Genomic DNA, 16,283 nt, shown 5'->3' with positions numbered 1-16,283 from the left:
TTTTGGTATGATGCAGTCCTGAGTTTTAATCTAGAGTCACTGGGCCTAGAAGTCCTACATGGTCTTGCCTCTGCACTACTCTTGGCTTCTATTCCTGACATTTGCTCTCTCCCTCCCTGAGCTTCCTGATCCTTGAATATGCCATGGTCAGTCGCCCTTCTGGAGTTTTTGCACTGCAAATTTTCCTGTGGTTAGATGTTCTTCTTTCAGATCTTCATGTGGCTGGAATTTCCTTTTTCTTCTACATTCTAATCAGTGGAATGTATCATATCCACCATCTGAACTCCCTGAATATAGCATCCTCCTCCCTACCTGAAGTAGCCACCTCCTGATGCCAGTTATAATCACTATTATGTTATTCTACTGATGTTCTTAAAGTCTGAATCATGGTCTTAAATTTTTATTTACTGTTTATTGTATTTATTTACTGTTTATTGTATAATTAAGCTTGTATTTGACTATAAATCAAAAATGGAAAGGTATCTTGACTAGGATATTTCACAATCTTGAAACCCCAACAACATTAACTATATGGGTTAGAGGTCCAATATTGCTTGATAAGATGGATTTAAAAGGAGATCCTAATTAATTAATTGGGGATGAATAAACTTCCTGGACTTTATGTAAGACAGCATGAAAACAGAACTAGTTATGACAAATTTTATTAAAATAGTCATTAGAGTGATTTCACATTTCACCATGATCATGGTGGGCCTCCACGAAGGGACAATGTGTTAGTCACTTTAGTTATTAACACTTTTGGAAGAGGTTTTTATATATAACAGTGGGAAACAAAAATTTGAGATTAATAACTATGGTAAAATTTTATATTTATTTAAATCTATCAGTATTTTGCTTTCAGTCCTCCTTCCCAAGGTATCTTACTTATAGACATAATAATGACTTTTGAAATGGTTCATATTCAATAAATATTTGTCAGCAAATGACTAAGTGCTGGATGGACTAGAAGATCATTCTTGTGTTCCAATCCTCAATGCAAATTAGAACAACAATAGAGATGAAATTCTTACCAAAGTGTCCAGTCATGGCCACAGTATGGCTGAACATTTCCAAGGTAGAATCCCAGAGATTGAGTGACCTCCACAAGATTGGTAAAGTCAAGGCTAATGCTGTTGAAAAGGACAGATGTCATGATAATCTCATCAATGGCCCATACGTCTTCTCCCTGGGAAGAATGATATGGTTGCCACCATCTGAACTGAATTCCGAACTGTCTTGCATCATCCGGTAACTCTACAGAGATTATTCTGGAGAAAAAAATAAAAGTAAAAGTTCAGATTACTCTGATATCTTAAAATACAAATATTTATGGCAGAATATTTTTTCCTGTGGTATAGTATTTAAAAAAAATAGTTCTCCCACTATTATAAATATTCTTCTGAGATTTCCAATTTCTTGTCTGACTCAAAGTCTCCTAAACACATCCAAAAACGTGACTGCTTTCACTCATCTGCTTTCAGAAAAGCTAACTCAATAAAACACAGTTGTCAAAGTGGCAGGATTTGTCTTCGTCTGAAAAAGGATCTTGGGCATCTTGCTACACATATTACAGTTTGAGGCTGGTTGGAACTGTGGCACTTCCTAATTCCTATGAGTTTAGCACAGTGTATGAGGTGACTTGCTGTGTCATGGTGGCTATGACAACAAACCTGTATGTGACAAATGGGGAAGAAAATTAAGAATAATATCTAATTTCCAGGAGCAATTACTGTACACAGCAGCAGGAACCATACATTAATTGCCACTGCAACGACATCTGCTTGAAAGCTCCATAAATCACAGTACCATGCTGCTCACATCCATACACAAGGTGAGATATGAAGCAAATGGCAAATGGAACATTTGTCTCCATCAATGTACAATTAAACACCAGGAGAGGTATTCACAGTAAGCACACAATAAAGGGACTGAGTCTTTTTCCCAATGAGCAAAGGAAAACTCCCTAAGACAGGTGACTAGTTGGATAACTTAAAAACAAATTATTTAAAAACTTCAATGTCTAAGGCTGGATGTAATTAGAAATTAGATTGATTTTCTTATTTGTATTCATTTATTCTTAGTTATTGCATAAAACTGTCAAATCACATCTTGGAAATGTATTATTTTATATTATTTTATAATACTTAGAGTTATTAAAAATAATATCTATTTTCTCTTTAAATAATTTGTATATGGAAATGTGGGATGGAATAACATGATTTTCATCACTATTAATTATACAAACTACCAGTAAAAAACTGGTAGAAGTTTTTTGCAATGTGAGAAAACATACTTTTTAAATAATAAAAAATATTCAAATACAGAAATATAAATTTTAAAATGCTGCTTAAATTAAAAAGACATAGCAATAATGTTTATGGTTTTTAAATACTTTTAAATACTTATGGTTTTATTTTATTTTATTTTTTTAAAGATTTTATTTATTTATTCGACTGAGAGACAGCTAGCGAGAGAGGGAACACAGCAGGGGAGTGGGAGAGGAAGAAGCAGGCTCCCAGTGGAGGAGCCCAATGTGGGACTCGATCCCAGAACGGCAGGATCACACCCTGAGCCGAAGGCAGACACTTAATGACTGTGCTACCCAGGCGCCCCATTAAATACTTATGGTTTTAAATACTTAAAATCTGTTAATTTTTTTTTTACCAATCTGAATTTATTAGAAGAGTAAAATTCAGTTAAATTATTTTAGTGATTTTCACTTTAATTTCTAAGTATTTATTAAGAAATCAAATAAGCATATTTACTTGTATTAACATAAAATATGTAAAGAAATAAAATAATTAAACTATATTTAAACTGGCTCAATAATGAAAACATTATGCATTAATTTAATAATTTGACATCATGTTACAAGAAAATTATAATTTTCCTTTATATTAATAATTTTAAAAGCAGTTACTATTCTCTCTGATGAAAATAAATGTAATTTAAAAATAACAACCAAAAAGTTGAGTTTCTCAGGCAACTTCAAAGGTTATTTTCCTTTATTTCCCTTATTTTAGTGCATATATATATGTGTGTATGGTAACAGTAATTGAAATGACCAATATTTTCCTTAGCAGAGATGTTGAGACTCTGGGTCTGTAATCAGACTCTTGGGGTGAAGTCCGCACTCTGACTTATTAACTAGTAGTTGATAAGTTCTATTAACTAGCAGTTAATATTAACTAGTAGTTAATAAGTTCACAGCTGGAGGGAAGGTACTCAACTTCTATGTTGCTCAGCATCTTTGTCTGTGAAATTGGGATAATACCCTTACAGCAAAGTCAGAGACATTTTTTGGTTTTTCACTATTGTGTCTTAGTACCTAGAATAGTACCTGGCACACAACAAAAACTCAACAAATTCCTGGTGCATAAATGAAGTACATATTGTCCGTATACCCCAATAGAAATTCGAATACTGAGGCACAGAAAGGTCAAATACTCTCCCTAATGTTAAGCAGCTTTTAGGTGACAATGCCCAGAGCTAGATCTAGGCAGGATGGCTGTAGAGCCTGTGCTCTTGACATTTACTTCATGTCTGGGGTGGGGTGGGAATGTCTGCCTCCACTACTCCGTGCATACTGCAGTGGCTGGTTACAATAGTTATGGAACCATTTGATCTGAATATTCCTAGATCCCAGGGACTTGGGTCAACTTTCTGTTATCAATCTTCCTTTTGGGGCAGATCTAAGCTCAGACATTTCTTGTCATCACATACAATAATCAAAGAAAAAATAAAAATAGGCTTCATTATAATAATTTTAGATTAAGAAACAAGCCCTATAATTAAGAAAAATCTAAATAATTTTAGTTTCAGCAGTAATATAAAGTTTTACATTAAAAATACCAATTAGTTCTTGACATTCTAGTCAGTTTGAATTAAAAGATTCACTTAGATAAATGTACAGGCTTTACATTTTATAAATAGCAAGTACAGTTCTTTTATTTACTGAGTGGCTCTTAGGCAAACAAATTATTAGAAATCAGCCAGGAGTAATAGTGGTTAGCTAAGTAGCATATCTAATTTATGGATCATACTTCATTTTCGAACAGCCGAGGCCAAAAGGGACAATATGGATTGACAGCAATTACAGGCAGCAATTTATACTGAAGAAAATACAGCAAATGGCTAATGGCATCAAGATATATTTAACTCTCCTATGAAAAACTTACATGGTTTTGTATTATTTATCATGTAAAATATAATTTAGAATCTAGAATAGATCAAATCCTACTTCTGCCATGTCACCTTTTATTAATATTTGTAAGAGGGAGATGGAGGAAGAATCTCACAGACAGAGGTACATGCGTGGAAAATAAAAGTGTTCTTGATAGCTCCACCATGTTCTCTTTTTGAAAAAATCTCCATTCAATCTTAATCTTTCAAGCTATGCACATACCTAGCGCTGAAAAGCCATGTTGATTCTGCTTAGAAGAAAAATGTTGCTGTCAAATGGCATGCAAGATTAAATGCACCTTTGCAATAACACATTAAATGTGTAATTATTTTTCATATCAACAAAGATTAATTAAATTTCATGATAAAGATTGATTATTGAGTTTTGGAGCTGTCCATCCTTGTTAGAAAAAATTGTGTTTTAGGCCAAGTTAACTTCGGACAGTGATATTTTCTTCATGTTTTCATCATTATTATTATCACCTTGATTTTCATTTAATTTTCTTTTAATATTTATTATGGAGAGTCTATGAAATGTTTGATATTCATATGTGCCTACTGACTGAGAAAGTTGAGCTTCGCCTTTCATTTACCTTTATAGGGAAAATACTCAACACATCTGATGTGTTCTTAAAACTTTATAATGTAAGTAATTGTAATTCATAACAGTTGTTAACTATTATCTGTTACATGCTACTTTATTTTCAACGAGAATAAAAGTTCTCATCTACTTACAAACACCTAAATGTAGGGACTGCTGTCGGCAACATCTTTAAGTATATAAAATCTATGATCCGTGCCCCTGTCTTTTTGCATTGGTTCCAGTGCAAACCTCAGAGCCCAGAGCCTTCACTCTCTTTCCTATTTCCCCATGATCAAAATGCACTTCCAGAAAGGCAAATGGTGTTAGTTCTTTACTAACTGTGAATGTAGCCAGAGTGTTACCTCTTCTAAAGGTATTTTAATTTCTCATGCTCCTCTTCTTCAACTTTTAAAAGAATTTCAGTGAGCAGGTCAACAGTGTTCTAGAAGAGGAGAGGACCCTTCGGACATTTCTGAAATTGTACCACTAATGGTGATTACTACTCTGCTGACATCGAAGGATGGCTCTGCTTCAAGTAAAACTTAAATCTCACAATTGCACCTATAGATTATGAAATGCATAAGCTAAAGAAAAGCAGAAGTGGCCTGAAGAAAGGACTTCAAGTAAATCCTCACACTCCATTTTTGCCAGGGACTCTATACCTGCTAGAAGAACTTCACGATACTCATTACTTAATCATATTACATGCAAATTTTAAATACATACTGGTTATCAGATTTTATAAATTACTGTCTCATGTAATTTATGATAACATATTATAATATATTGGTAACAAATACTTGTTAACAGAATTTATAATTTAGTACCATAACAAAATCGTGTCCAATAGGCTGCAGTAGAGTTGAATAAGGATAATAGTGTTAAGTATTTTTCTCTTTCCTGGCCATCAAAATATTTCCCTTAGATATACACTTCAAAATATGAGAATAAATTTCTTCAAATTATCAGAAATCAGTAGGACAAACGAAATAGGAGAATGTGACTTGCTAGTTTTTTATTGCAAGACACATCAATCTTTGTCCTCGTCATCTCTCAGTGGAAAAATACCTTGAATCTTATACCAGTTGAATGATGATTTCCTCAGGAAGGAGATATCACTCTAACCATTTTTCCAAATGCTTTCCAACGTACCTGGGCTCATGATAGTTGAGATATGAATAGTGCTCCAAAAGTTTCCAAGTTATCCCATTATCATACGAATAATGCAATAAAACTCCTTCACCAGGCTGGTCGGGGGCTCTGCATGTGCTCAGAACAGACTTGCTCCCCAGCCTCAGTGTGAACTGGAGAAACCTGGACATGAATTGTCTGTAATTAGTGTGTGCATAAACATTCTTAATCATAATGCTCATTTTGGCTTTTAAAGAATTCCAAACAAATTTAAATGAACTACTCAAAAGCTGCATGTTTCCACTCATCTCTCTTTTATAAAATGTAAGTAATTTCACTGTAGGATATATGAATATGTGTAGATGAGGTCAATGCATGTTTATATGCAGATATATCCATACAAATATAAGTGTATGTTTATACATACTTGTATACTATGTACTTGTGTACATACACTTAAAATGCCAATCATTCCTTTACTGCATTATTTATTAGGCACTGGGGGAAGGGAAGATGTAGAATAAATCTAATCAGCCTCTGCAAGCTGTCAAATAAATAAAACTACATAAATAATTAACTAGCCCTTGGCTTAAGAACACAGTTTTGATGCTAACATTTCATATGTCTAAAAACCTAGTCAGTCATTAGTATCTTAAAGTCATCAGTAGGCCTTTTAATTTATTAAAAACTAGGGCAAATTAACCCCATATAAACTAACTGTAGGCTCCCTCTCGGTTAAAAATGGAAAGATGTACGTATCAGAAAAAAAAGGAAAATAAAGAGATCTAAATTCAATCATTAGCATCTGGTTTCGCTATGTATTCCACCATGACTTCACTCACCTGGACTGTGAGCTGTCAAGGAAAGATGTAATTAGCTGACGCCTCCCATCTTTGTTGAAAACCAGGGCCTTACCACTGGCCAAGACACCACAACCAAAGCTGACTTCAGCACCACGGATAGAGTAAAAGTTATGGTAAGAGGAGAGCCTGGAACTGCCAAAGCTTTCAGAAATAAACATTGGGAATGTCTGGGATGCCATCTCACAAGCTGGGCCAGAAAATCCAGGGTCACACCTGAAAGACATAACATAAAATACAATCTTAAGCCGTTGGTCCTTTCAGAGATCCCTGAATCTAATTCAGGGAGGAGGAAGTCCAGGGGCCAGGATTTAACTGAATGGTAAGCGAGGCTCATTAGTCTTTGGGAAACAACGAATCTGAAGACTTGATAAGGGTGATTGACTGCAAATATTCCAGAAAATAGAGTCTTTGCACAGCCCTGCTATAAAAGCTTGTGATTAAAACAATAATTAAGCACTCATCTTTAACCAATGCCAGCTATGTATCTGCATCTAACATTTGCACACATTTCCAATTTAAAATCTTTGTAAAAGGTATATTATTATGTATATAATTTTATTTACAATGATGTTCATTAAATTTGTAAAAGAAACATCAATAAAATACTTCCAGAGAGAGACATCTAGAATAAATTACCTCTAAGAACAAATGTAAAAATACACATTATGTTTCTGATAAAAATTATTTGAAATATTGGGAAAAGACTGGAAAATAAATCTATCTTTATTTCAAACTTAGATTGACACTATAAAGGGAATGTGAACAGCCTGACCTGGAGAGGTGTTCTTAGCAGAACTGTGCTGCTCACAGTGGAATCCCAAATTAGTAGTGCTTCAAGAAAAAGAAAAACAAAACCCAACAAACCCCACACAACAACTTGGTTCCTGCTGTATTCATATTAGAAAACTCACCTCAGATAACGCCATAGCTGAACATCAGAAACTTCTTGTATTTTAAGGCATTTACTCATCAGGAATTAGTTTTAATTTTTTTTTTACTGCATTATTTCTTTTTCACTATCTATACTATGCCACCCATTAAAAAATCAAATTGCTGTCTTTTGGGGTGGGGTGAGGGGTTCTCATCTAAGCATGCAAAACCTCCTAAAGTCTGAAACAAGCATTTTAGAAAGCCATGAAGTTCCAATGAAGTGATATTATGGCATAATCCTGAAAACCACTTTTTTAGCACTATGCTGAGACTGGGATCTATGCTGGCCTCACAGAGGGTCCATGGGGTGCATGAACAAATGCCAAATTGTATGTGTGTTGGATATTATTGGGGAGAAGGTTTATAGTCTTCATCATATTATCAAGGAAGTTGGACCCCAACATGCCAAGAATTACCACAGTGTGAAGTCTGAAGGTTGTTTGGCATTAGGGATGGGAGTGGGAAAGAAAACCAGTATTTATGGAGTATGTAAATAACCCTTAAACAGTTTACTTCTTTCACATGTTATTTCACCAACTGAGACTGTGAATAGCCAAGCAGTTTCCAAAAAGGAGAAAAACTTAGCTAACCAGGACATAGTCTGACATTGGAAAACTGAACGTGGTTTTCCATGGCCACAAATTGGAATCAGTGTCCCCCAACAAGACCATTGCCAGAATGCATTTCTGTGTCTCTTAAATGTGTCTTCTCAGGACCAGTGATTGGGAGAAATTGGTGATTATTTAGAGATGACTCATATTGGAGTCAGTTCCCATTAAGTGGTTTTGGAAGTGTACTTTCAATCAAAAGTTATATAATTGGGATAAAATGCTGATAAAGATTCCATTCATATATTTAAAAATATATTTGTAGCCTTTGTTTTGCAGCAGAACAGTAGGGTAACACAGTTGGGAGATACCAGGAAAGGCATGAGGCTCTCCCGACTCCAAAAATATCCCCTATTGGTTCCTCTACCCAACCTTAAATGTAGCATTGTGGTCACCTTGTATGTCAGGATAAAACGCCCCAGTGTTATGCTATGTGGATGTCACCCATGTAGAAAGGTTTCTGCTTTTTGCACTTCTCACTAGTACCTCTAACAGGGTTGAGCTTATCAGGATGAAGAGTTGTCAGTTTAGAAACCCAGGCCTGGGGATTATACACAGGCACGAAAATGTTAGGCAGCAGGAGAGGCAGAATCCTGGTAGAAAATAACAGTAGTGATGAGGGGAGCAAAGTGGGAAGAGAAACAAAGCTGCAGGGGCCCCAAATTCGAGGATGCGTTTAAAAGAAATAAATAGTAGTGAATATAAATTTCTTTTCTATGCCATTTTGCTCCTACTTGACAAGTCACATATTGCTGGAAAAGGGTGTAGTAGCCAAACATTTAGTGCAGCCACAAATGAACAAAACCGATGACTATTACATAAAACATTGTCAGAAATAGGGAAAAAACTCAAGTTCCAACTGGTGAAAATATTCTGCAAAACCTGAGAAGGAGGAAAAGGCTATGATTATTCAAGATAATGTACAGTGTCAAAAAAGAACAATGCCCAAAGGCATAAAACTGCCATTCAGATTTCTGTTTGCCTCCATCATGAGTGACACAGATGGCTGCCTTAATAAACCCACCAAATGCTAACAGGGAGACTGTACACAAAAAACAAGTATGAAGTATAACTATTCTAATTATAGATGGGTCTTTTAGAAATAGCACTTTCTATTTTCATTAATAAAAGCAGCTGTCATTTTAGATAATTTGTTTTCAAAACTTTTCAGGACAACTTCAGGAATTACACAGATGTCTGGCGTTCTTGTGTTAATTTTATTTGAAATACACTAAACGAGAGGATGGCCTGGTTAGGGATGACAGATGAAGATAACAACTTGAGGAAAACCCCGGAAAATGCTGCAGAGATCTAATGAGTCAGTGTTTTGGGGTGGGAGCTGGTAGATTTATTGAAAAGCACAGAGATGCACATTCATTTTTTAAATATGAAGAGGAACTTTTCAAACTTTGATACTTTCTAAAACATTTCTATTGTGCAGAGTGACTTCTTTGTTAATTAAATTCACTGCAATATAGTTAAAAGGTAACATGACACTCTAATGTGCTGACAAGTGTCTTGCCTCATACATATAATTTCCAAATGATCAGGTAGAAATCTCTTTTATGAGTTCTCCATTAATTAATTATTACTCTTTTTGTTTGGAGGACAAGAAGAGACAGACTAGATGATCAGTGGTTGAAAACTGTATAACAAAGATTGTGGTTTCAGGAATTTCCAGGATATTTTATAATTAAATGTTAATGTGGGAATGACATAGTACATATGCATATCCATTCTTGTTATAAACATAACACAGTGCTTCAGTGGTGACTAGATATTAACTATTTGTATATAATTTCAGACTTCATATTCAACATCATTATTATGTAAAATACTTTATATACCATTTTGAAGATCCAAATGATTTTTGAAAGTAAGCAAGACTGCAAAATTATATTTAAAGATGAATTTTCTTATCGAATTTGCTAAATTTGGCTCATTCTAGTTTCCTTTAGCCGTGGGTCAGTACTGATTTGCATAATTCATTTATAAAGCATGCTAGGAATTAAAATATGGCACAAGAACACTAGAACAAGTTTATGGAAAAAAAGCATATTGAAGAATGTAACCAAAGACAGAAAAGGAAGTCACCAAGCTATGAAGAATTCAAATTTGTTCACAAATTTACACGAGGTATGCTAAATGTGTTCACAATGTAGCTTCATAGAAAAGTTATTTATTCATCAACTTCCACCTACAAAAGACACTTAATACTCTATTACGCTTAAATTCCCTTTGAAGAATCCTACTTTGGTCTTGAAAAGACCTCAAAAGCCTAAAAAGGAAATTAAAACAAGTCAAAATGACTTGTGGCCTCAATATATAAAGTACATATATAAAAAAAGAAGTATAATTAGTATTTTAAAAAATGCTTACTTGCAACCATGTCGAGTGCATTGTCCTCGGCCAGAACAGAATTTGAGACACGATGGACCAATATAAACTGCAGGTAGGGCAAAAGACAGCATGTAAAAAAATGGCAAAACCAACTGGAAAAACCAAGAACAACATTAGCATGTGAATCAATTTTGTGAAGCGATACCCATAAAATCTAGCCCATTATACATGTGTTGTGTGTAGGAAGCCAGGTGACATAGAGAGTGTTGTGTAACAAGGTGAATGCTTAGCTACAGATCTGCTGGAAATGTTTTAACTTAATTTTCAAGATTTTAATGTTCCATAGCAAAAATAGGTAGGAACATATGATTTGGGTTCCTTAATGGAATCTCTTCAGCTAAAATAATTTCAGGCAGAATACTGTGCTTCCTACTTGAACTTTCTATAAAGTTTAATATTTTTTTTAGGTAGAAATAAAGAATTTGCAAAGGATCAATTTGATATATCAAGAAATGGAGACGTTATAATTTAACTTAAAAACTATAACTTCCATTCTTATCTGGGAAAAATCTATAACACATTGCAGACGATTGTTACATATCTTTCTAAATATTAACCTGTCCTTCCTGAAATGGGGAGTTAAAAATCTTTTTTTGTGCATCAAGTCTTCTCTGAAATGCAGATCTTTACCTAAATGGTGGTTCTGACTGATAATGATACTACAAACCTCAATTCTAATCTTTGGAATGCCAAGAAAAGGGTTCCTGATGGTTGAATGGGAGGTTCTGAGATAATCAGACAAAAAATACATTTAAAGATATTAAGCCTCTTGATTACCAACCAGTACAATGAATAACACACCGAAAAGTGTGAAAATGGAACAAAACCAATGAGGAATTAGAGATGCAATGGTTGTTAAGACCTCACATATTCAATTTTAGGCACAAACAAATTTCCATTCCATTATCATTTTTTTCCTGTCTCGTAATCATGTCAAAATAGTCAAATGATTTCATTATAAAATAAACTTCCCTGTGGATAATGCTCCTATGAACACTTGTTCTCTGGAGTCAATTAATTCAAAGCAGCCAGGAACAACTCTTGCTGAAGGCAGCTCATGGTTGAGGAAGAGATCAGATAGCAGTCTGAGTGGTTAAAGTTACGGGTTTTAGGAGTCAAATAACCCTGGATTCAAATTCCTGCTTCACCTGGAAAACTCTAGATAAGTGAGTTCCTAAGTCTAAGCCTCAGTGTTCCTACTCTTTAAAGTGGGATAATAATCCTTGGAGGAAAGAGTAAATGAAACGTTCATGCTTTAGCCTGCTGCCTGATACCATGTGGTTACGTTCACCACAATACTGGGGTCAAGAGTCCTTCCTGCTCCATCTGCCTTGTTGGGCTTTACTGGACAGCACAAGTACCAGGAAAGGGCTTCGTTCTTAAGCTTGGTAAAGCTTATCGATTGTTTCCCCAGCACACTTGACTTTATGGCTGCAGTAGGATTTGTTCTAAGTCCTGTGAATGGTTCATTGCATTTTGTGGGATCACTCTGGAGGGCTGCCCTAGAATGTAGCCATGTCATAGTTCAAAAAATTTCCATTGTAAAAAAAAATTGCAACAATAAAACAAGATTTTCCAAGTCAATGAAAACATTGCAATTAAGAATCTTGTCACCCCTCCCCGCTAATGATGGGGTCATTGGGATGCACAGCATGAGTAAGTTTATAGGCCCTTTTTCCTACGAATGTGAAAAGGACAGATTTGTTTTTATCACTATTATTCATTTAATCAAGTTGAAAAGATTAAAAAGTGATAACAAACATACTTTGCTCTAGGATTTTCCATTTTGCTAAGAACTGCTGGATAATTCCAAAAATACTTCCTGTACACACTAACAGGAAAAACATACCTAACAGAAGTAGGATGTTGACCTGTTTTTTTCTCTTTTTGGTTTCCTTGACACGATTTGGAATTCCACAGAGAAGTGGGAGAGATTTCAGAAGTGGTCTTTGGCAAGTTGGCACACATTTCCCTTGGGAAGGACTGAGTGTGTGTCCTTTTTTTTTGCCTTTTGAAGAAGCTGGAAAGCAGGTCTTATTTTTGTGAAAACCTCACATGTAGGATGATAACAGAATTGAGATTCTGCCCCAAGTTTTGCATTTGACCTGCACTGCTAACCATGCTCATTCCATATACTGTTGTTAACTTTTCTCACTCTACCCAAAACATGATGGTGGGATGCTTTCTGACTTGTAATCATGTAATAGCCTTCCTTAGGAAATTTAGATATGCTTTTCATAGGCTTATATGTGCTTCAGAGCACTCTTAATTTCCTTGCTTTATTACTGTTTTTTAATTTCTTTTATTATCAAAATAATATAAGTTCATTATAGGACCCTTAAAAAGTATGACAGCAGAGGAAAAGTCACCCATATCCTACTATCCAGAGGCACATACTTATTCCTAGAGCTAATTAACAGGTGTTGTAATTCAAATGCTATGCAAAATGTTCTGCCAATGGAGGAAGTCCACTTTACCAAATTAATTTTTAGATGGTTTTGCAAAAGTACCATGTTTATGTATTATGTGCTATGTTAACTTACGTGGTCTTTGAAGTCTGGGCCTCTTATTGGTCTTCTCTGAATAGAGACTGCTTAAAGAATTTACATTGGCTTATCAGTAAATTATCTTGCCTGAAGTTATTCCTGAGTTTCAAGAATGTATTCCATTAAATGTGAATCAGTTTTTTTATTATTCAAAAATAGCAAAAAGATTGGGGCGCCCGGGTGGCTGGCTCAGTCAGTTGGGTGTCTGACTCTTGGTTTCGGCTGGGGTCATGATCTTGGGGTTGTGGGATTGAGCCGCCCCGTCAGGCTCCACACTCAGCTCGGAGTCTGCTAGTCCCTTTCTCTTCCACTCTGCTCCTTCCCCTCACCCCTCTCCCTGCTCGTGCTCTCTCTCCCTCTCCAGGAAATAAATAAAATCTTTTAAAAAAATTGCAAAACATGACTAAAACATGGAAGATCAGCATGAAACAATGATGTAGGCTTTTCCTGCTTTATAAAATTGACCAAAGTCAGTGGCTATGCTAAATTTGCTTAAGTACTGACATTTTGTCCCTCCTTCCCACCCTTTCTACTTCCTCATAGTGTAACTCTTCAGTCAAATTGATATACTCTGAAAACAGGAAATCTATGAATCTGCCTGTAATTAGAATTATTAAAAAACCAGAGTGGGCTATTAGTGACAAATAGAAAATATGTGTAGTCATACAGCCCAATAACTTAAAATATCTTCTCTCCTGTACACTTGTTCCAAGTGATATTGGCTTTTAAGTTACATGAAAATTACCAACAATTCACTTAAAAATTAAAGATGACACAGGATATTTCATGTATATCCACATTCTCCTCTTATACTGTTTTCTGAGAAGGAAGTAGAAGTTTTGCTTCAGAAGTTTCATTTTAGAAAAGATGCTCCCTTCTGTGTGGTGTCTGCATCTAAAAGAGAAGCGTTCCAGATGTTGCAGTAGTTACTACGAGAAGAATGGGTCTTATTTTAATACATGCTGTATGGTAAGTACTTATGTTAATTTTGTGTAAAACATTCAAAGAAAATGTTAGGATATCCCCTGTCATCAGCTGTGAATTTGAGTTTCAGGGCTTTACGCAGTTTTACATTATGTATGTTGAAACATTCTGGCATCTAATATTGCTGACACTGCTGCCTTTTTTTTTCTGACTGTGCATCCCTGGGCTTCTAATGGAATGCAAAGGAGAAAGGGAAGAAAGGGCGTTTAATGAATCGTAAGACCATGACTTAGAAATGTGATTAAGTCTGTGCCAAGGAACAAAAGCACAGGAAGACTCTACATCAATGGCATGTGATTATGACAGGCATAAACTAACCATTATCAATTGCCCACATGTTTCCAAGGATTGGTCCCATTTGTCTCCAGCGAATTCTGGTGTCCCTGGTTAGTGCTGCGTTAGGAAGGGGAATCGTTATGCGGTTCCACCTGCAAGAAATTTAGCACAAAACAGCTTCACAACTACGTTCTTATCTTTTGAACCTCTTTTACTTGCCTTTGATGTTCTAGTTTCTGAATGCTTGGGACAGCACTAAAGTTTGGTAATAAACTCTTTAAATTCACCTGTGGAGTTTGTAGTTTCCAGACAGACCTAGAACTTCTAAAAACATCTGTATCACACTAGAGTAATGAGCTTGTTCTTAGTAGCAAGTGATATTTACTTCGTTTTTGGACATTCTTTTTAGGAATTTCTACATCAATACTCAGACCTTAGATATTATTCTATGATATGCATCTGTGCCGACATGGGGGCTGATTAGCATTAATTACTTTCTATTTTTTGCTCTCCCCTTGTCCTATGGACATTTCAAGAAAGGCTAAGAAAGAAATTCTCAACTTAATTTTGCCATGCTTGGAGATATTTTCACTAGTTTATCCAGGGCTTATTCTGTAAGGTGGGAAGTATTTGGCACAGTCACCTTTAATTCTCTAAACAACCCTCAACGTCACGTATCATTGTTCTTATGTGGAAAAGAAGGGGAAAGTGAGAGAGTAAATATAATTACTTAAGTAGAGGGCAGACCCAGGATTTGAACCCACAGCTTCACTTTCTTCCACCTCTCTATGCTGCATCTTTCCCTAATTTTTGGCAAGGAGCCTTTTGGCAATAACCATGCAATCAACTATACAGAATTTAAATTTATGCATCCAAAATATAAAAGCCAAGTATATAAAGAATGAGTGACCCTACAAATCATGGTCTTGCATCAGATTTACTGAAGTTATCTTTCTTCTTCTTCTTTTTTTTTTTTTTAAATGAGATACTTCCTACATCACCTGAAAACGAGAAGGCAGCTTCCTTACCCATTATGGAAAAATAGTCTCAGGCTTACTCCTGGATTTTGAGTCACAACACGGATTCGAATCTCCTGATCTCTCAGAGGAAATGTACTCACCCACTATAGTTTTCGGAGGAGTAGATTGTGCTGTGGGGGAGGTGGGGTCCAGCACAGATCTCAGGCAAACACTCAGTGTGGAGGAGGGACCAGGAGCGCCCATGGTTGGTGGAAAACTCCAAGCTGACGCTGGTAACACCAGGATGAGCCCAACAAAAAAGTGCAAACATTAGAAAATGAAGAGACTCACCCTTCGCTAAGTACCTTAAATACTTGCAGAGCTAGGGTAACAAATTTTAAGATGTTGTTTCCAAAATGATCGTTTTCCCCTCTGCTGCAGTCTGACCAGCCTTCAAAGGGCAAACGGTTAAATTACTGCGAGAGAAACAAACCATCTTTTAAAGCCAACAAATGGGAACCGGCGTTGGCGTGCTTCAATCTGATAGATGGCAAGGCAATTACCATGTCTCACACTGCCACCTCATCCCGTGAATGTGAGACTCTCAAAATTCTTAGAAAGGACTAGCAACACTTGTGCGAAGCGAAACCGAGAAGTCATAGCTCTTGAAGTGCTAATTGATTTCCGTGCCTATTATTAGGGGGTCACTAAACAACATGAGGTCAAGGTTTTTTTTTTTTTCAGTTATTTGTTTTTTTCCTCTCTCAGCAATCTGTCAGCATGGATGGCTGCCACAGCATGTGCAAACACTTCTGATACCT

The 16,283-nt window shown here is 35.8% G+C and overlaps 1 protein-coding gene across 2 annotated transcripts in view; it reads right to left on the bottom strand.

Moving 5' to 3' along the window:
• The window catches only part of RELN (reelin), a 489,518-nt gene that overhangs the window by 155,449 nt on the left and 317,786 nt on the right, over positions 1 to 16,283 (bottom strand). For both annotated transcript variants that reach the window (XM_034666797.1, XM_034666804.1), the window contains exons 15-20: positions 15,624 to 15,752; positions 14,546 to 14,655; positions 10,677 to 10,743; positions 6,739 to 6,972; positions 5,918 to 6,079; positions 1,032 to 1,268 (exon numbers count right to left, since the gene is read on the bottom strand). In XM_034666797.1, coding sequence (XP_034522688.1) covers positions 1,032 to 1,268; positions 5,918 to 6,079; positions 6,739 to 6,972; positions 10,677 to 10,743; positions 14,546 to 14,655; positions 15,624 to 15,752 — 939 coding nt within the window. The remainder of the gene's footprint in view (positions 1 to 1,031; positions 1,269 to 5,917; positions 6,080 to 6,738; positions 6,973 to 10,676; positions 10,744 to 14,545; positions 14,656 to 15,623; positions 15,753 to 16,283) is intronic.

This window comes from Ailuropoda melanoleuca, chromosome 1, assembly GCF_002007445.2.
Source record: "Ailuropoda melanoleuca isolate Jingjing chromosome 1, ASM200744v2, whole genome shotgun sequence".
Taxonomy (NCBI): Eukaryota; Metazoa; Chordata; class Mammalia; order Carnivora; family Ursidae; genus Ailuropoda; species Ailuropoda melanoleuca.
Note: the sequence above shows the minus strand (reverse complement) of the source record. Positions and strands in the feature narration are given on the sequence as shown.